Raw genomic sequence first — 21,981 nt, 5'->3', positions numbered from 1 at the left:
TATTTTGGATTTGGATGAATATGTGATATGTGTATTTTAATGAGAATAATAGAAGCTCTAAAGCAGGTTATGAGTCTATGACAAGTTGTGATTTATGAATCTGCTATATGTGTATTTTGTTTATGATCTGTAAAGGATGTGTATCTATTTTATTTATGATAGCTACTATACGTGTATTTTGGAGTTTTGTTGTTGTCGAGCAAAAGCAGGTTATGAAAATGTAATATGCAAAAGCAGGTTGTGAATTTCTTGTTTGTAAAATGCTTTATGGATCTGTAAAAAGGCCCAAAAAGGGCCAAAACAGATTCCTAAAAACTTTTGGGCCAAAGTGGTTCCTAAAAAAGGCTTAAAATAGGTTTCTAAAAAAGGCTTAATAACAAAGAGTATAAAAGGCCTAAAAAGGGCCAAAGAACAACTAGCTTGAATACTGCATTATTAAAAAAAAGCCCAAACAAAAATTTTTAGAGAAAAGTTTACACATCAATATGTTGTCAAAAAAAAAAAAAAAAAAAAAAAAGCCCTAACAAAACCCAATATGTCATCATCAATACCACCCATCCAAAGAACAAAGAGCAATCTTCAATCATCAACTTCAATAGGTGTTGGTGTGGACATGTCTAGTTCTGATGTTAATGCAGCATCACTCACAAGTTCTACAAACAAAAAATGAAAAAAGCATAAAAGTCACTTGTACAATAAAACAATAAATATGCCAAGAATCCAAAACATTCAGTTTTTTTTTTTTTTTTTTTTTTAATGAAGAATGAAATAGACATTCATATTTTTTTTAAAATATAAAAAATAATAGTCATACCCTCATCAAGCTTTTCAAACTTTTCAATATCATCCATAACAACTCAAAGGCTAATTGGAGCCGATGAAGAATGAAGCCAGTTTTGACCACAAATGAGGGCTTCCACCATAAGTGGAGACAATGAACTTCGAAAGGGATCAAAAACACGACCAGTTGTACTAAATGCAGATTCTGAGGCCACAGTGGATACCGGAATTGCAAGATGTCATGCAATTCTTGAAAGCACATGGTATCGTGGAGAATTAACCTTCCACCAAGCCAAAATATCAAACTTCTCATCCAAGACATCTTCACAACTCTCTGCCAAGACATCTTCACAACTCTCTGCCAAGTATTTATCAACTTCTAATTTGGTATTTGAAGAATCAATACCCTTCAAGTGCTTCTTAAATCCCATCATCCGCCTTCACATCCATAGCCACACTAGAATCATCTCTCTCCATTGATACACTTGGTTTTTGGCCTTGGGCTTGTGCAACAGCACTAGAACTACTACTCCCCACTTGATTTTGAGTATAAGCATCATACAAACTCACCAAAACAGCCTTTACTCTTTTTGCCATATCAGTAGCCTTTTGGTTCTCATACAAAGTACCAAAACAATACTTAAGATACCACAACTTGTATCGAGGATCAAGAGCTAACCCTACATACAACAAGTGATTCATATTATCAAAATTCCTCCAATACTTTTCAAATTTGTTCTTCATGTAATCAACCATTTTTCTCAACAAATAACCATCTTTTTCATACTCCAAGTCAATTATGTCATGAATTGACATGAGCTCCAAAACAGAAAGAATTTCTAGTGACATAATTAGCACCTAAAAACTACAAGGTTGCATCATAGAAATTTTGAAAAGATCCTAATCTTTTCCCAATCCACATCATCCATTCCCCAAGCAACCTCATGTCTATCATTTCCTTCTTCCTTTGCCTCCTCTCTAATTGTCCTAAGATAATTTGAATCTTCTTCCTCCAATCTCTCAAAAGCCTTCTGATACTTCTCGGCCTTCTCCAACATCAAATAGGTGTAGTTCCACCTAGTCAACACATCTAAGCACAATTAACTTTTAAAGCCAACTTTCTCCTTCTCTGCACATATGTTAATGTGCTTTGTCTTTGCGGAGATGATCTCACGTATCGCACAGATTTCCTCACCTTCACTATTGTCTCATCCATTTCAGTTAACCCTTCACGAACAATTAAGTACAAGATATGAGCACTACACCTCAAATGCAAGTATTTATGTCCTAAAATTGTTGCCTTCCTATGCTTAGTCTTTTTTTAAATAAAAGAAATGAGCCCACTATTAGAAGTAGCATTAACAACCGTAATTGTTAGAATCTTGTCTATCCCCCAATCAAGCAAACACATCTCAACCGCCTTCCCAAGTGTTTCACCCTTGTGATTTTCCACCGAGTGAAAACTTATATAGAATCCTTTTGTGTATTTTCCAATCACTATCCATAAAATGGGCAATGAGACACATGTAGTTCAAATTTTGAATGGATGCCCATGTATATGTGGTAAGGCAAACCCACTGCTCTCTTAAGGCTTCTTTCAACTTTTGTTTCTCATCCAAAAACACCTTAAAGCAAGCTTTGGCCATTGTAGTGCTGCAAAGGATTGGATGGAACCTCCGTTGGGCAACAGACATAAACCTTCTAAAACCAAGACCCTCCATAAACCTAAAAGACAGCTCATCTAGAATAATCATCTCTGCCAATGCTTTCTTACATGTCTCAAAATTAAACACATGAGGCACAAGTCTCCCACCACTTTCTCCTTCTTCTTTAGGTTTGAATGCTAGGGTTGGTTGGTTTTTTTCCTCTTTCTTATAAGGATATTTCAGACATTGTGATTGAATGTGAGTTTTCATGGCTGTAGCGTCATTCAACTTACTATCACAAGCATAAGTTGTGCCACAGTAGTTACAAACTGCCTAGGTTCCCCCCCCCCCCTCCCCCCTCAATAGTAGTAAAATGACCCCAAACAAAAGATCTTCTTTTAAAGCATTACCTGCTTTTGGTGGGAGTGGGGGTTTGCCTTTGTCTTCATGCACATTGGTTGCCCCTTAACCCACCTCATTGTCTTGACCCTCTAGGATTTCTCTTATGTCATTCATCTAAAATATAAAATAAAACAACAATAAACACAATAAGTCAACAACTATAAAAAAATAATAATAATAATAAAAATAAATAAAATTAACACCAAAATGAGTCTAGTCTACAATAAATAAATAGATAAATACAGTAACCATAACACAATAAGCTAGCAACAAAGAAAAAAAAAAGAATGAAAAGGACTCTTCACTCTAGTATAAAATAGCACAACAAGTCAAAAAAAAAAAAAAAAGAAGAAGAAAAGAAGAAGAAGAAGAAGAAGAAGGAGGAGGACTCTATTATACAGCAAAAATAAACATGTCAATAAGATAATAATAAACACATCAACATCAAAACAATAATAAACAAATACCCTAACATCACAGTTAACCACATGGGGTTATTGATTTTTTTCAAAACTCTAATATCAATAAGAAAATAACAACTTAACATCACAATCGCAGATTCACAGCATGTCAACAACAATAAACAAATATACCAACAATAAATAAATAAATAAAAAGCAGCTAACTTTATATATCAGAAGTCAACGAGCACATGAGACAAAGGCAAGCAGCTAACTTTAATAAAGAAACCAACCAGCACAAGCAGACAAGCACATGGATTATCGATTTTTTTCAAAACCCTAACTTTATTTGCATATAAAACTTGAAAAAATAAACATCTTATGTTGTTACTAATAGGGTATTAGCTTTAATCTTATAAAAATAGCATTGATTCAGTATTAAGCAAAACCCAAAATACAAAGCAAAGAGAGGGTTATTGAGATTTTCAAAAGAGAGAGTCATCGTGAGAACTGAGAGGTCGATGATCAAGCCGGCGTGTGGAGGCGGCGGCAAAGACAAATTTGGCGTGACTCATGAGAATGTGAGAGGGATTGCAGAGTGGAGGTTGTATGAATGTGAGAGTGAAAAGTGTAGGGTATGTAGGGTAGGGTAGTGTTTTCTAACTTTTGTTTTTATAGTTTAATTAGTTTTAGTTTAATTAGATATTTACTTAGTTTAATTATAGTTAGTTAATCTAATGGGTTTTAAATAGCCATGTTTAAAAAGAAAAAATGAAAAGGTCGAATCATATAAAGTTATAAACAAAAAAAAAGGCCCAAATGTTTTAAAATAAAATAAAAAGGCTGGAGGCCAAAGAATATATAAACTAACAGAGGCCCAAAGCCCCAAATATTTACAAACTTTATATTATATATTTAATATAAAATATATAATAATATATTTCGTTTTGGTTTCGGTCAGTTTGGTGCATAAAAATCTGCCACCGAAACTAAACCAAAAATTTCGGTTCTTAATATAGTAAAATTGAAACCGAACTGAAATTTTGGCTACAGTTCGGTTAGTTTGAAGTGGTTTTTTTGGTTTCTTGATTTTGTGCACACCCCCACGGTCTTATGCGGTCCACTTTGGTCTTATTCGGTCGTATTTGGTTCACATTGGTCCTATTCGGTCTACTTTGGTCCAATTCGGTCCAATTTGGTTATATTCAGTCCATTCTGTTATGTTCAGTCTACTTTAGTCCTATTCGGTCCAATTTGGTCCTATTTTGTCAACTTCGGTTATTTAGTCCATTATGTACACTTTAGTCCTATTCATCATTCGGATCCAAATTTATTAAAAAATATATATAGATTTCAAACTTGTAATATCTAAATCTAAATAGCTAAAATAATTTGTTTTTTCTTCCCCTATTAGGAGAGCCTATCACAGAGTCTATCACTGTGGATCGTATTTTCTGGCCATTGCCCACTGTCCAACATAGCACCTTGGTAAAAATAGTCATGGCTTGGATAATAGTGGCTCAAGTTTGTGATGGACTTAATTAAAAGAGTACATCCGGGCCTGATTTTTTTTTTTCCCCCAAGAACCGGAGCCCATAAAACATCTGAACTAGGCCTGAATTATAAAACTATTGAGTAGATTAAGATCACATTAATTATATCAATTAAAATTAATATTTTTTTAAATCATAAAAATAAAAACCTTGAATAATACTTTTTTTTTTTTTTTAAGTTTACAAACTTAAATCTTCTTCCTTCATATTCTCCAAAAAAAAAAAAAAAAAAATCTTCTTCCTTCATTTTAAATAAAATTTTAAATTCACAGCTTTCTTCAGAGTCAGATTTTGATGAGTCTGAGTCACTTAAAGTAGTGGCATAAACCTTTCCTTTTGACTTCAAATAATTTGGACATTCCTTTTTGAAGTGTCCATGTCCATTGTACTCGAAGCACACAATGTCCGAAGGAGATTGAGACTCATTTCCTTCTTTCCTCATAAACTCTTTCTTATCACCTCTTGAAGATGAAAATTTCCCTCTATTAAATAGTTTCCCACTGCCTTTCATCTTCAGAAATTTTCGGAAGTTCTTTACAAGATATGTCACTTCCTTGTCCACTCCATCTCCTTCGGAGGGATCATCCATTCTTTCGGTGATGGTTTTGAGAGCAAATGATTTACTCATCTTGTGTGAAGGCAGTCCCAGTTCATATGTTTGGAGAGACCCAATCAGCTCTTGAAATTTTGATCTCATCCAAGTCTTTACTCTCCTCTATGGTTGTGACTTTTACTCTAAAACTTTCAGGCAAGGACCTCAAAATTTTTCTCACCACCTTGGTATCTTCAATCTTCTCACCAAGATTGAGTTTAGCAATGACAATTCTGTTGAGCTTCCCATAGAATGAATCAAACGATTCATCTTCACCCATCTTGAGCTCTTCAAATTTGGTGGTAAGCATTTGAAGTTTTATGTCCTTCACCTTCTTAGTCCCTTCATAAGTTGTCTCCAAAATTTCCCAAGCTTCCTTGGCCACTGTCATGTGAGATATCCTGTGGAATTCATCAGGAGACATAGCACAGAAAATAGTATTTAAAGCTTTACTATTTGCATTGGCTGCTGTATTGGCTGCTGCAAGAGCTGCCTTATCCCAGTTGGCCTTAGGAGCCTCTGATTTAGTCCAACCTATCTCAACTGCATCCCACACAGCCTCATCCATAGAACACAAAAACGCCATCATTCGGACTTTCCAAAAAGCATAGTTATTACCATCAAAAAATGGTGGAGCAGTGAGAGATTGAGACCTATCCATCTCAACAAGGGGTCAAGGATCACACTTAGGTATAAAAACTACAACAAGTGTACCCGCTCTGATACCACTTGAAGGTTCAATATGGGTATGAAACACCCTTGAACGTTTAGACCCCCAGATACAAAAATATCAATCCAAGCTTTATATCAAACAATTAATGTGCGGAATATGATAACAAGCTTATAACAGAATTGATAAAACAATCTAAGCCAAATATAAACACATCCACAGCAGTAAATATAAGGCAAAGATAAAGGAAAGAGAGATGCAAACACACGGACAACACACGATGTGTTATCGAAGAGGAAACCGAAGTCCTCGGCGTAAAACCTCTCTGCCACCCTCCAAGCGGTGATAAAATCCACTAAAGAATATAGTTGGGATACATGAACAGTAGAAGACCCTCTAAGCTTAATCTACCCAAGTACCTAAACTCTCCAAGCTTCTTGCTCCAACGAGGTCACGCCGAACCTATTTCTTCTTTAACTTGCCGGATTTCGCTACTTGACCATAGTATCAACCAATGTATATTGGTTCATTTCCAAACTGCTTCCCTAAGCACCAAATGGACCTTCTCCCAGACATGGGTGTGATGAGGTAAGGGTTTGGTAAATAACCTCTCAAGGGTATGACAATGGAGACGAAGAGAGTAGAGGAATTTGTAGAGTCTCTTTAGATGAAGATTGGGGATGAGACAATCTTGTTTTTCTCTAGGGTTTTCTCTCATAAAATTCTCTCTAGAAGCTCTCTCAATATGATGGGTATAAGGGTGTATATATAGTAGGGTAAGAAGGGAATGCAAAACGTCAGTTTTTGCCAAACAGGGCAAGTTGGCGACTTGGTCTCGCGGCTTGTCCAAGTCGCGAGTTCAAGTCGCGACGTAACAGCCTGGCCAGACTGGAACTTTTGTCCTGTAGCGTGATAGCTGGCACTACCCTTCAGCTTCCCAGTGTGCCTCTCACGTGCCAGCCTTTGGCGACTTGCCAGTCGCGATCCAACCGCGAGCCCTAGCCGCGAGCCTCTGTTTTTCTTGCACACTCTTGAGCTTTTCTTTACATCTTCTCACATACTACCCTTACAATTTTCTCACCTAAATACAGGGTTGCTAAGTGCTAAATTACAAGCAAATTGGTCACGGAATAAAGCCAATTAAATGGTTGATTAAATTCAACCTTACAAGATTGTAATACAAGTTTGATTTCACTTTGGTAGTGGAAAAATGATGTTTAATTCTAATTTTTTTTATGTGGAAAGTGTTACTACCTCTTTAAGTGAGGTAGAGTGAAATAAACAATAGAAAACAAGTTTAAAAAAATGAAGTTTTTTGGCTAAATATTGTAGAAAATCATGTTTATTTGTGATATGGATACTATTCAAAGTTATTTGGAAAATTGAGGAAAGAGAGTGAATTTCAATTCTAACAAAAGAATGAGAGGGAAAAGATAAGTGATGTGATGGGAGGAGGGAGAAAAAATTTGAATTTCGGTAATCTCATTATCGAAATTCTTACTGCTCTATACTCTGCTCTCTAGGTGAAGTGCCCGAAGTGCTAGGTGGAGTGCTCGAAAGGGAAACCAATTGTGGCAACCCAAGTTGCCGAAATTGAAAGGGAGTGAGGAGAGAGAAAATAAGAATTGGGGCAACCAAGTTGCTGAAAATGGGAGGAAAAAAAAAAAAAAAGAGAATTGTGGCAACCAAGTTGTCGAAAACTTGGGGATAAATTTAATAGTAATTTAGGCAATGAAGTTGCCGAAAATGAGGGGAAAAAAAGAAGAAGATTTAGGCCGAAAATTGAATGAAAAAAAAAAAAATTTGTGGCAATTGATTTGTGGAAAGGGAATTGTTGAAATGGGAGGAAACAAAATAGTAGCAATTGATTTGTGGCAATGCTGTTGTCGAAATGGAAGGAAAATAAAAAGAATTATGGCAATGGAGTTGCCGAAAATTGGAGGAGAGAGAGAGAGAGAGAGAGAGAGAGAGAATTGTCCAGATAAAAAAATATTTCGGAATATATTTTTTAATCATTCCCAATAAAACCTAAGCTACTGATATGAATCTATGTCATGGATTCTTTTTTGTCTTTTCACTTATCTCCTCATTATAAAAGGCAGGCACCATCACAAAAGCATTGCATCTACTACATTTTTCATATTGCTTCACTTACCTCTAATTGTTCAGTGCTATATTACTCTTCCGTTTTGCTTCAGCGTGCACAACTAAGAATTGTAAGTTTTGTGTTAATATGAGTTTTTTTTGCTTTGCTTATTAACTTACCATTCTAGAAATTAACAGATTTATTATTATTGTATAAATATATGCTCTTTAAATATTAGAAGCTAATACATTGTAAAATATTATTTATTGTTGTAGTTAATATTGTTTGTATGACTATGATTATGATTATTGTTGTTGTTGTTGTTATTATTTAAATTTTAGATTAATGAATTTTTTATGGTTAGGACTACAAGCATTTTTAGTTATATTTGAAATTTACCATAATAAATTGTAATAGTCATCATACAATAATTTGATTATTTTATAGTTGATAACTTATAATCAACCTATGACTTAGGTGCTTCTCAAAAAAAAAAAAAAATGAAGAAGAAGAAGAAGATTATGCTTTTATGCTAGGAATACTTTATTTTCACTCATTGCAGAATATTGCCCTGTATAGCAAATCTCAAGTAACTTGTTAATATCATTATAAATACAATATCTTAAACTCTTTTAATGGTCAAACTGATTCACATAAACTTTTCATTACCGAAATTCTTACTGCCCGATACTCTGCCCGCTAGGTAAAGTGCCTGAAGTGCTAGGTGGAGTGCTCGAAAGGGAAACCAATTGTGGCAACCAAGTTGCCAAGATTGCAGGGGAGTGAGGAGAGAGAAAATAAGAATTGTGGCAACCAAGCTGCCAAAAATGGGGAAAAAAAAAAAAGAGAGAGAGAATTGTGGCAACCAAGTTGCCAAAAACTTAGGGAGAAATTTAATAGTAATTTAGGCAATGAAGTTGCCAAAAATGATGGGGAAAAAGAAGAAGATTTAAATTGAAAGAAAAAAAAATTGTGGCAATTGATTTGTGGCAATGGAATTGCCGAAATGGGAGGAAAAAAAATAGTAGCAATTGATTTGTGGCAATGTTGTTGCCGAAATGGAAGGAAAAAAAAATTGTGGCAATTGATTTGTGGCAATGGAATTGCCGAAATGGAATCAAAAAAAAAAAAAAGAATTATGGCAATGGAGTTGCCGAAAATTGGAGGGGAGAGAGAGAGAGAGAATGAATTGTCCGACTAAAAAAAAAATTTGGAGGAGTCAATTACCTCACCTCTTCCTCCTAATTCTTATTCTCCAAGTTCTTCGAAATATATTCTTTGATCATTCCCAATAAAACCTAAGCTACTAATATGAATCTATGTCATGGATTCTTTTTTGCGTTTTCATTTCTCTCCTCGTTATAAAAGGCATGCCCATCACTTTTAAGTAACTTCACCTAGCACTTCACCTGGGCAGAGTTTCAAGCAGCAAGAATTTCAGTAATGAGATTACTGAAATTCAAATTTTTCTCCCTCCTCCCATCACATCACTTATCTTTTCTCTCTCATACTTTTTGTTAGAATCTCGGCAATGGTGTTGCCGAAATTCACTCTCTTTCCTCAATTTTCTAAATAACTTTAAATAATACCCATATTACAAATAAACTCGATTTTTTTGCAATATTCAACCAAAAGACTCGAAAAAAAGGTACATGGAATCTTGCCACAAAATCTTTATTTTTATTTTTTGAGGAAAACTTTGCCCGAAATTTGGTCGAGCTAATTTCCGACGAAATTCATTTGAGAGGCTCTCAGGTTGAAATTTTATGTAATTCGCCTAACATTAAGTCAAGCAAATTAATGTCAGGCGAATTCTACAGAATTGTACTTTTTGCAGATTTTGAACCTCAATTCCTATCAGACCAAAAAATATATACAATCATATGCTGATCCTAAAATATTAAGGAGATTGGAGATTGGTGCTAACTCGAACAACACAACATACAACTAATTCTTCTTCCTTGTACAATACAATTTATATATCCATATATAGCCCATAGGCTGGGTGCTCCTACAGGCTAGAACTACGATACAATCACTTGAGCTATATTTTGCTAATCAAATACACACACTAATCTCACAATGGCTAGACCATTTCTTTTCTGCGCCTTTCTCTTTATTCTTACACTAGAAGTTAGCCTGGTCATGGGTGCTCCCACCAACTGCGGACCAATTCAAGCCACTGATACTGATCGGATTGAATTTACTCAGAACCTTGAATTCCTAGAAGCTGAGTTTTTTCTTGACTGGTGCACTTGGTCGAGGACTTGACAGTTTCGCTCCATCTTTTGCTAAGGGTGATCCGCCTCCCATTGGTGCCAGGAAGGCCATTCTTGACCCTCTTGCTGCTCAGATCATCGAGGAATTTGGTTATCAAGAAATTGGCCATCTTAGGTACTAAAAAATAATAATACACTCGTGTTTATAATTGGAATTTCTCCACTCCCCCTTCTTGTAATTGTTCCATAGTAAAGAAATTGCTCCATATATTGCCTAATCTCATTGATGCTCTCTAAACTTTTCTGGGCTATTATTTGCGCAACAGGTGGAATTCAAAGGCCTCAGTTGGATCTCAGCGCTCAGAATTTCGCAAATTTTATCGACCAAGCTCTTGATTTTTCTTCACTTTTGAGATGTATTATTCATTATGAAACTTTTGTATTCAAGTTTTGTTAGCATCTCATTTTCAATTGAGAATATGAATAATTACTTAATCTTTCATGCAACATAGTCAATCTTAGGTCGGATCAAATTTTGGAGGGGGAGACTAGGCACTCAACCCATTGTTGCTAGGTTTTAGAAGGGGATACCTATTGGCGACCATTGTAGGCATAGGATTAGTTGTGAGTTGGCTTGAGTTCGGTTAGTTGGGTGGGTCCTTAGACAACCCTAGTTGGGCTGGAGAGATTTAAACCTGACATGTTTTCATTATAAACATCTAGAGGTACTAACCATTTGAATCACAAAACTCTTAGTAAGAAATTTTGAGATTTGGTGTGCGTTTGGATACTGTTTGTTTGTTTTTTTTTTTTTTTTTGCTGAAAACTGAAAACAATAAAAAAATAATTTTCGATTACCATTCACTTTTTAAATTACTATTCATTTGCCTATTTGCACTGTTCATGTTCCATGAACAAAGCAAGAGGTGCTGGGTTAGTAAAAAAAGAAGCCAAACGCAAACACTGGGTTCCAAAACGCAAACCAAACGGAGCTTTGATATATTAATTGATGAGATAAAAGTTAAAAAGATAATAAAAAATATTTATCCAATCAAGTTTTCATCTCACATTGTGGTAATTGCATAGTGCAATACCCCCACCAAATCCAAATCACTACTTGGCAAGAGATTTACCGCAAAGGATAAAATTTAGGCACAGTACTTTAAGTCTTGCTCCTTAGGTTTTTTTTAAATTTAGTCATGCGACTAATTAATTAGAAAAGAAACTTTCATTCAACGAGAAAAAATCTACATAGTAAGATCTTAATAAGTAAATTTAAGGAACAACACCTAAGTAGTCTTACCCTATTGCAAAAATCGAAGTGTCAAGGATGAATGGTGAATTCCGATAATATGAAAAATTGAAAATTTTATTTCTAAATTAATTATAAAATTTATTAATTTACTAAATATGTTTTAAACAATTATATATATATATATATATAAACCAAACAATTATATTATTTATTAAAACTCAAAAGTCCCCATAAATAAAAAATCAGTGGCACAAAATTTTGTCCCTGTTTCCCTTTCTCTTCACTTTCTCCCCTCTTTTCTCTTCAGTCTTTCGCGGCTTCTGCGTCTTCGTGAGCCTCTCTCTCTCTCTCTGACTTCAAATTTAATTTTCAACAATTTTTTTTAAAGCTTTTTTTTTTTTTTTTTTATGGGTTTGAAAAGCAAGATAGCTCATCACTCTGTTTTGCTTTAAGTGCAAGTACTTTTCTTTAATGGTGAACAGAATTTGTTGACTAAAGCCTCTGCTTGGTTCGTGAGAAAATTTAGCACAAGAAAGCTGAGTTGGTGGCTGAGTTCCCAACTCCAATTTAAAGTCCAAGCTATCTAATCAGTTGGACAAAGATGTCGGATCACAAGGCCAATATTATCGACGGCGAAGCCATCGCTCAAACCATCCGCAATGAAATCGCCTCTGAAGTCCACCATCTCTCAAACAAACACGGCAAGGTATGTATCTAATTTTGAATACAAACCCATATCCAATTTATATATATGTGTTCAACTGGGCTATGAAATTTCTCATTTTTGTTTATCAAATTAGGATGTGTGAAATGCCTTATTTCCTAATGGGGGCTAGTTGGATTCGTGGGACAAGCAAACAGGTCCTAAAGGTTCTGATTTGCAAAACCCAGATTGGCATTTCTTTTATAAATCATGTATTAAGATAGTTGATGGTGTTTGAGGAACCAGTTCAATCTGGTTCTAAACCAATCTTAAACTAGCTTTAATTTGCATGTTAATCTGCTTATGGAAACATGTGTACTTGGAAACAACGATGACAAATTAAGAACCGAGTTATATTTTTTATGTCACAAAATTTGACCTAAAAAATAAAAAAAGATTAAACCTTTTGTACTATTCATGGTTGGTCCAGTTCTATGTTTTGTTAGATACTCCTTAATGTTGTACTTGGTGGAGGTTCTGTTGTTGTGGTGTAGTTTTTAACGAGAAATTGTAAACTGGGATTTTTTTGCCCTTCTTACTTGGACCGGTTAGGTCCCGGGGCTGGCTGTAGTGATCGTGGGCAACAGGAAGGATTCTCAAAGCTATGTGAGTATGAAGAGAAAGGCATGTGCCGAAGTTGGGATTAAGTCATTTGACATAGACCTTCCAGAGCAAGTTTCTGAAGCTGATTTGGTCGCTAAGGTTCATGAGTTAAATGCAAATCCTGATGTACATGGTTGGTCAGTTTTTTAATGTATATATACATGATTTGATGTATGATGATGTTGTGCTTTATGAAATAGTTTCATTGATTTATGATTTGTTTTTTTCAAGTTAAAATTATGAATCATTGAATTAGAGTCTATTGTATTTGACTGAATTTTTTTTTTATTTGGACACCTTTTGTGATGATATACTCATAGACAAACCAAGGAGAGAAAACCCATGTGATCTTCTCTGCCATAGATTTTTTTTTTTTTTTTTTTTAATTGCTTCCAAAAACAAATTGCAGTAAATCATAAAAATAAGTTTCTGTATTTGAAACTAAAAATATTGTAAAAATGAAATTTATCTGTGTGTTTCAATATGGTATTGAAGTATACTAAAAATGATTGAGTTTTAAGTTATTAGTTGGTTAGTTCCTAGTTTCCTACAACACAAGACTGCAATAGGTGTTTCAACCAAACACCTATAAAACCAATTATGGATTGAATATTATGTATGTGTGCCTCTTGATTTGTTAAATCTGCATGTTTATCCTAGAACCCTGGTTTGTTACATTGACAGGCATATTGGTTCAACTTCCATTGCCGAAGCATATAAATGAAGAGAGAGTTCTGACTGAAATCAGCATTGAGAAGGATGTGGATGGCTTTCATCCACTAAACATTGGCAAGCTTGCAATGAAAGGCAGAGAACCCTTGTTCCATCCTTGCACCCCCAAGGCAATGTACTGAATCTTGAAAATAATACATATGTATATTTCAAACTTAACTTTTTTCACTATCTTCTATGAAATAAGCAACTCTTGTTTTTCAGGAATTATTCGTATGAATATTAACTGAGAAAATCCTCAATGTAGTAAGTTTGGCTTTAATTTTTATGCAGGGGTGTCTTGAACTTCTGTCACGAAGTGGTATAACTATAAAGGGGAAAAAGGTAGTCGTGGTGGGTCGAAGTAACATTGTTGGATTGCCAGTTTCACTGCTGCTTCTGAAAGCAGATGCTACAGTTACCATAGTCCATTCACATTCTCAAGATCCCGAAAGAATAATTCGTGATGCAGACATCATTATTGCAGCAGCAGGGCAGGCAATGATGGTAACTAGAGAAAGTTTATAGATCTGTTTTTCTTGATATATAATAAATTCATCCCATTTATGTGCTTGCATCATATATGACTCTTTTCTGGCTTCCTTTGAAATGAGATCAACATCATAAAATTGAACATCCAATTTTCCAAATTTAAGCTTGTTCATCTACTCTAACCATCATTTAATCTACTATTTTAAAGAAACTTGAAGGGAATTTGAACTGGAGGTTGTATGGATAAGAGATTGTCAAAATGAATAAATCGGGATCAGCTTTTAGAAAAATGAAAATATAAATTACAAATCCTTCTTGTAGAATCAGCCTCTTCAAGAAAAAATGGAGTTAAGACTAACAATCACCTCTCTGCTCTCCCAAGCCCTGCAAAAGTGGAAGGTTTATGCACTAGATACAATTTTTCCAAAGACCCCCACCCCTCTTGTGGGGACATTGCTTTGTACATTAGTTGTAAGTTGTAACACCATGGCTTTGTCTCATCTATATCTTAAAGAATTAACAAAGATGCCATATGAGTACATCATAATGGCTTAAATCAATTTGCCTGTGGAACACAGTTTTTGATTTGTAGCAGTTCCTTGTGTAGACTCTGACTGATTGTTTAATCAAACCTGGTGGGAGATGTTCTTTGATTTTATTTATTTATGAATTTATTTACTTAATTTTCAGGTCAAAGGCAGTTGGATCAAACCAGGTGCTGCAGTTATTGATGTTGGCACCAATGCAATCGATGACCCAAGTAAGAAGTCAGGCTATAGGCTAGTTGGAGATGTTGATTTCCCGGAAGCATGTAAGGTAGCCGGATGGATAACTCCTGTTCCAGGTGGTGTGGGTCCAATGACTGTTGCAATGCTATTGAAGAATACTTTGGAAGGTGCTAAGCGTGTAATTGAGCATTAAATCCATGTCTTTGTTCACTTTCATAATAAGATGTTTATGTCACAATCCATCATCGAATTTTGCTTCTTTGCTTGTATGAATTCTATAAGATGACAATGTTTTGTAAGTGCCAATGAAGCAGGGAGTGCAGCTAAGAAGACAAATTTATTTTAATTTTGTTTTATTTGATCTTCAAAGCAAATGTATTTTTACTATTGGTTTATTGGAATTTAGTTTAATTTTTTGTTGAGTCCATAGTCTTAGGACAAAACATGCGTCATGTAGGTGTTTTGGTGTCTAGTTGATGTCCAAGACTTGTGCCCATAACTACTCAAGAAGAATTGGACTGGGATTCTCAACACATAGTCGATCATTCGAGAGCTCAACACATATATTGCTTAAGTCGATTGATTGAGAATCGTGACCCAATCAGCCGTCCAATCTTCTAGGGTTTCATGACCCCAAAGCCAAGGTATAAAGTAAACATACTGGGTGTGAAAATTGACTTTAGGATGGCTGTGTTTTGTACACCTAGGATTAGGTTAATTGAGTTCTCTCATAGCATCGTTTTTTAAACTTCAATCAGTAGCTTTTTACATAAAATTTTATGTAACTTAAATAGATTGATAACAACCCTCATTAACACTAGTTTTGATATGTAGAATTTGCCAATCTAAATCTGAATAGTACTTTGTTTTCTATTGTGCTCATGGGTGGGGAAAAAAATTACACTCAGTTAATGCTCTTTTTATCTTATTACTTATTGGTGGGCAACTCGCATCAATACATCATGACTTGTGACACGTCATGAATCGCATACAAGGATGCATGTTTATGGAAGTTTGATGGAGTCTAATATTGATTAGCGATGGATGAGTAATTATTAGCTCCTTCCGAAATATAGTTACATGATGCTCCATTCTCTCATATTCATAATAAATTTCACTAATTAAATTTATGGTAGCGTCCATCATAAATGTGAAAGAATGAAATATCATGTCACTATACTCTGAAAATACCTAATAATTTTTCGTGACAGAAAGGTTGTAAATCTATTACTCCTAAACACTTTTTTCCCATTAAGTTGGTCTTTTGGGTTTGAGAAATTTATAACTTCTATTAATATCCAACAAACTTGATGTGAACTTCCATTGACCATGAAGTGAACTTAGCAATTTGCTCTATTAATTTCATGCTACACCTATGTAGGCTCTCTCTCTCTCAACTTTATGCATACATAAAAGCTGGTGGCAATTGCTAATGCATGTACTCAAAATCAGCTATTTTGCTAAAGTGCAAATACATGACTTATCCATCTTTCTTCTGTGTCTTTCTCCTTTTTCTTACTTTTGAACTCAGACTACTCATGGGTGAGCCTGACTGTGAATCAATTCAAGCTAATGAGGCTGATCGGATTCAATTTGCACTAAAACTAGAATTGTTGAAAGCTGAATTTTTCTTGAATGGTGTAGTTGGTCAAGGCCTCAAGGGCTCAACACCATTGATCCATCTTTGGCCCAACGCGGTCCACCTCGCATTGGCACTAAGAAGGCCAATCTTGACCCTGTTGTTGATCATATAATTAAGGAATTCGGTTTCCAAGCAGTCGATAATATCAGGTCCTAAAAAAGATACTAGAGTTATGATTTTATATAATTGAATTTTATAATCGTTAACTATGGTTTTATTCTCTCAAATATGAAATGTTTCATATAATGTCACAATTTTATACCATATATCCATATTTTACACATGATAAAAAATAATGTGAACATGATGTAATTTTATACAAAACATCCACATTTTGCGCATGATAAAAAATAGTGTGAACATGATGTGAAAGAGTATGAACATTATTGAATGAGCAACAATAAAAACTCTTTTTAGAAGGGAAAATCATTTTAGTGATTGTTTATAGCTAGCCCCATGTGCTTCTTGTTGACTCTGTTTTTGTAAGTAGATAGAGGAGCTTAGCATATATAAGGCACATGAGTGGCTCATCAATTTTGTACTATACATGATACATATAGTACTACTTTTGTAATATGCATGGTTGACTGCCACTACAGTATAGCACTCACAAATTTAAAATCATTAACGATAGAGTCGTGTTTATTATACACAAATTATTTTAAACAGTTTTACACACCCTTAAAAACAACTGAAATCATATCCCGGAAGTCCTAATGATGACTTGTGGGCTCTCTCTTACTACATAATTTTCCCTGCAGGGCCATCAGAGTAATAGTAGGTGGATTTCCAAGGCCTCCAATGGATCACAACTCACAGAATTTTGCAAAAATATTTCAAAAAAGCAGCTAGATTCCCACTGATCCTCCGTTTGAGCCGTACTTAAACTCAATCAACTATGTCCTGGCTTCTTATTTGATCCCTCATGTAGGACTATTGAATTTTGTTGGAAACAATTCAAACGTCACAAGCTCTATGCGTGTAAGAATTACCTCAGCATCCATTCCAAAAAGTTGATAATAATCACCTATAATTGCTTACTATTCACAAATATCTTTTCGATCTCTCACTCTCTCTTCCTATTTATATCTGTTTGTGTAGGTGGGCGTGTCTCTCCTAGATGCGGAAATTACAGATGATATACCTGTAAAAACCTTTATTAGCTCACTCCCTCTCATCCATCCATTTTAAATGAAGATGAGAAGAATATATATAATTACTAATAAATATAAGAATATATATATAAAATATTAAATCAACTACGAATCTATTTAGATACCATTTATTTTGCTGAAAACTGAAAATTTATTGTTGAAAATATTGTTGTAAAATATTTTTTATTGCTGAAAATATTATTCACGCATTTTTTATCACTTTGCTGGTCCATGAATAGTGCCATGAGACCAGCCAAGAAAAGGCAAATGCACGCAAACGCAGAAATGCCATTACGCAAACGCACACTACAAATTTTATTTTAGAAAAAGACTTATAAATTGACATGATAATGAATATGCATGATTGTTGTCATTTTAACACATAATAAATAAATGTTTTATTTACTAGGGTGATACTAAAAATACTATAAAATTTCACGTCATTTTGTAATAAAATTTGTATTAGCTTTAATAATGTCATTAAATTATAAGGTTTTTGACAATTTGAAAGTTTATAAAGTAATATTTGTAGTATCTCTATCATGACTCCAAATATAACCGTAAATTTATTTATGTTGATTGGTGTAGGTCATTGGAGGAGCAATTGATGCAATGATAAGTGAGGCGCACGGAGAGTGTGCAGTTATACAAACATTACTCTATGAGAAAGCCAATCAAAAGGTGCTACCGTATAACATGACAGTGGCCGAGTTCACTGACCATATCTCTAAGCTTAGGAACATGTTATCCAAGAGTGGTACCAAAGATGAAGGCATAATTGTACCTATATCTCCTGGGGCGTACAACCAAGTAAATACAAACATCATACCAGTAAACCATACTTGGACTCTACCTGGGATTTTAAGGATACTTTATGGGACTGGTAGTCAGCACATTCCTGCCGGCTTTTTCCCTAGAGGTGGAGGTGGAAATATAGCAAAGTGCTGTCTTAAAAAAGCTTAATTAGCTAGATAGCTCTCGGCTATAAAACTGAGAAGCTTTGAATAACTTAATTTGGTTCATACAGGAACCTATTAGTTTGGCTGCCAGCTATAAGAGTGCAATGGATTATGCATTGAATACCAAATTATTGCATCAGTATAAATCTATTGGATGTGTTATGACTCATCATGAAAGCCTCTCAACCCCAAGCCAAGTTTATAAAACAGAACAGAATTGAAAACTATCTTAATTTGTCATAAAACCTATACATAGTGGCCATGCTCATTTTAATTTATAGGACCTAAATTGACCTTTGTGGGGTAAATGTCCAATCGGACACACAACCCAAGCAGCCCAAACCCAAACTTCTGTGGGGCTAGCTCCAAAGCTTAAAGTCAAGAACTAAAGACAGAATTACATCATTGGCTAAGTGTGTAGACAAAAAATTCATCATAATGGCTCAAATCAATTTGCCTGTGGATAAAACACAGTTTTTGATTTGTAACAGTTCCTTGTATAGATTCTGCTTGCTTGTTGGCCCTGCTGCGAGAAATGTTTTAATTTTAGTTATAAAATTGTTCACCTAATTTCTAGGTCAAAGGCAGTTGGATCAAATTATCAAAACCTAGTGGTGCAATTATTGATGATTGATGTTGACACAAATGGTATCATTGAGCCAAGTAGCTGGATGGATATATATCTCCTGTTCTGGGTGGTGTGGACTCAAGGGTGTGCTCACTGGTTTAACTTCATTCATGTTGAACCTGCTGAGAACTTTCTTCATATACTCTGACTGTGAAAGTTTCAATGTACCATTAGTCTTGTCTCTAATGATTCTCATACTAAGGATTTGCTTTGCAGCTCCCAAATCCTTCATTGCAAACTGTTTTGATAATTGTTTCTTCAGATTATTAATCTCCCCAATGCAAGACCCTGCAATAAGCATATCATCCACATACAATAGTAATATGATGTAAGAATTGTCAAAAAACTTAACATAGCAACAGTGATCAGTTTCACATCTCTTGAACCCAATTCTATGCATAAAACTGTCAAATTTCTTGTACCACTGTTTAGGAGCTTGTTTTAGGCCATACAAGCTCTTTCTCAGTTTGCAGACTAGATTTTCTTGTCCCTGAACAATGAACCCTTCTAGCTGAATCATGTAAAGATCTTCCTCCAAGTCACCATGAAGGAATGCCGTCTTCACATCTAACTGCTCAAGATGTAAATTTTCTGCAGCCACCATTCCCAGCACCAGTCTAATTGTTGACATCTTCACAACTGGAGAAAATATCTCTGTGTAGTCAATGCCTTCCTTCTGCTGGAACCCTTTAACAACTAATCTGGCCTTGTAACATTTGCTACCATCATGCTCATTCTTTATTCTGTATACCCACTTGTTGTGCAAAGCCTTCTTTCTTACTGTCAATTCAGTCAGTTCCCATGTCTAATTCCCCAACAAGGAATCCATCTCATCCTTCATGGCTAACTCCCACTTGCTTGAATTTTCATCTTGCAAGGCTTCACTATAACACTCTGGCTCACCACCATCAGTCAATAGGAGATAATTTAAAGCGGGTGAATAACGCTGTGGAGGTCTAATGTTCCTGGAAGATCTGTGGACTTCAGCTACAGGTGTACTCTGATCTACCTGTGAATCTACATTCTCCTTATCTTATTCACCCCTTTTCTGGATAGTACTTTCAGTCAATTCATCTAAGTTTACAAACTCTGATTTCTTTTGATCTATCTTTGTAACATCTGACACTGCAGTTGACCTATCCTTGTACATAACCTGTTCATTAAATATCACATTTCTACTTCTGATGATTTTCCTGTTTTGTTCATCCCAAAACCTATAGCCAAATTTCTCATCACCATAGCCAATGAAAAAACATATTTTAGACTTTGCATCAAGTTTACTATGAGCATCAGAATCAATATGAACATAAGAAACACAACCAAAAACTTTTAAATTTGAAAACTTTACCTCTTTACCGCTCCAAACTTCCTCAGGAAGTTTGAACTCCATGGGAACTGATGGCCCTCGATTTATTAGGTAAGCTGCAGTGCTAATAGCATCAACCCAGAAAGTTTTTGGTAGTCTAGTATGCAACCTCATACTCCTAGCACGCTTATTGAGAGTTCTGTTCATGCACTCAGCCACACCATTCTGCTGTGGTGTCTCAGGAATGGTCTTTTCCATCCTAATTCCCTGTGCAGCACAATACTCACTGAACCCTCCATCTATGGACTCTTCTCCATTATCGGACCTTAAACATTTTAGTTTTAAACCTGTTTCTGTCTCAACCATGGCCTTCCACTTCTTAAAAGTTTCAAATACATCAGATTTATTTTTCAGAAAATAAACCCATACCTTTCTACTTGAGTCATCAATAAAAGTGATGTAATACCTTGAACCTCCAAGGATGCAACCGGAGAAGGCCCCCACAAAACAGTGTGTACTAGCTCCAATTTTTCAGCCTTCGGTGTTCTGCCAGTTTTCAAGAAGCTCACATTTTTTTGCTTCCTTAAGATGCAGCTTTCACACATGTTAAAATCAATGGACTTCAATTCTAGTAGTTTTCCTTTTGACAGTAGCATCTTCATCCCTTTCTCACTAATGTGACCAAGTCTACGGTGCCATAAGCTTGTATTAGTACTTGCTTCAGCAACTGCAACTGTGTCTCTTGGACTTGAGGTCATATAGAGAGTGCCAGTCTTCTTTCCACGAGCCAATACTTTAGCTCCCTTTGTAACCTTCAAAGTACCACCAACAAATAGTATTGCATGCCCTTCATCATCAAGTTGTCTAACAGAAATCAGATTCCTCCTTAGGTCAGGAATATGTCGAACCTTCTCCAGTAACCAAACAAACCCATTGGGCAACAATATCCGGACATCTCCCATACCCACAACATTCAAGGCTGAACCATCAGCCAAATACACCTTACCAAAATCACCAGCAACATAATTCTGAATGATTTCTCGGTGTGGAGTGATATGAAATGAAGCTCCTGAGTCCAAAACCCAATCATCAAGTGGATATTCTACTGCAAGAAGTAATGCATCCTGTACCTCTTCTGTAACAGCATTAGCAGAATCATCTTCATTCTTCTTCTTAGGACTTTTGCATTGGTTCCTAAAGTGACTTATTTTTTCACAATTCTAGCATTGTACTTGTTGGCCTGATTTAGATTTACTTCTGTTCCGATTAGTATTTTTGGATTTTGATCTGCCCCAATTTGAATTTTTGTTATTACCTTTGCCTCTTGTCTCAAGGTTTAGGATAGAACTAGATCCTGAGGTTTCATCTGCATCTCTTCTGCGAATCTCCTCAGCCATAATCAAATCTCGAATATCATTGTACTTGAGCTTTTTCTTTCCTGTAGAATTACT

The 21,981-nt window shown here is 35.3% G+C and overlaps 1 protein-coding gene and 1 pseudogene across 3 annotated transcripts; both read left to right on the top strand.

The window, feature by feature from the left end:
* Positions 1 to 10,195: 10,195 nt before the first annotated feature.
* On the top strand, positions 10,196 to 19,372 carry LOC136061203 (ferritin-like catalase Nec2; annotated as a pseudogene).
* Positions 11,828 to 15,263, top strand: LOC112033564 (bifunctional protein FolD 2). Of its 3 annotated transcripts, XM_065765655.1 has the most exons (7): positions 11,828 to 11,934; positions 12,087 to 12,310; positions 12,405 to 12,474; positions 12,860 to 13,043; positions 13,595 to 13,752; positions 13,916 to 14,128; positions 14,804 to 15,263. In XM_065765655.1, exons 2-7 carry the CDS (start codon positions 12,264 to 12,266, stop codon positions 15,032 to 15,034), a joined length of 903 nt encoding a protein of 300 aa, XP_065621727.1. In that variant the 5' UTR covers positions 11,828 to 11,934; positions 12,087 to 12,263; the 3' UTR covers positions 15,035 to 15,263. The 3 variants fall into 3 exon arrangements, with proteins under 3 accessions (XP_065621727.1, XP_023922108.2, XP_065621728.1); XM_024066340.2 differs by lacking the exon at positions 12,405 to 12,474; XM_065765656.1 differs by lacking the exon at positions 11,828 to 11,934 and having other exon boundaries at positions 12,073 to 12,310.
* Positions 19,373 to 21,981: the final 2,609 nt, after the last annotated feature.

This window comes from Quercus suber, unplaced genomic scaffold (genome assembly GCF_002906115.3).
Source record: "Quercus suber isolate HL8 unplaced genomic scaffold, Cork oak 2.0 scaffold_646, whole genome shotgun sequence".
NCBI lineage: Eukaryota > Viridiplantae > Streptophyta > Magnoliopsida > Fagales > Fagaceae > Quercus > Quercus suber.
The sequence above is the reverse complement of the archived record's forward strand: the minus strand, read 5'-3'. Positions and strand labels throughout refer to the sequence as shown.

Coding starts and splice junctions, on each gene's coding strand:
- LOC112033564 (XM_065765655.1), top strand. CDS start 12,264: ATGAAATCGCCTCTGAAGTCCACCATCTCTCAAACAAACACGGCAAG. Junction 13,753..13,915: donor TCCATCCTTGCACCCCCAAG/GCAATGTACTGA, acceptor ATTTTTATGCAG/GGGTGTCTTGAACTTCTGTC. Junction 14,129..14,803: donor CAGCAGGGCAGGCAATGATG/GTAACTAGAGAA, acceptor CTTAATTTTCAG/GTCAAAGGCAGTTGGATCAA.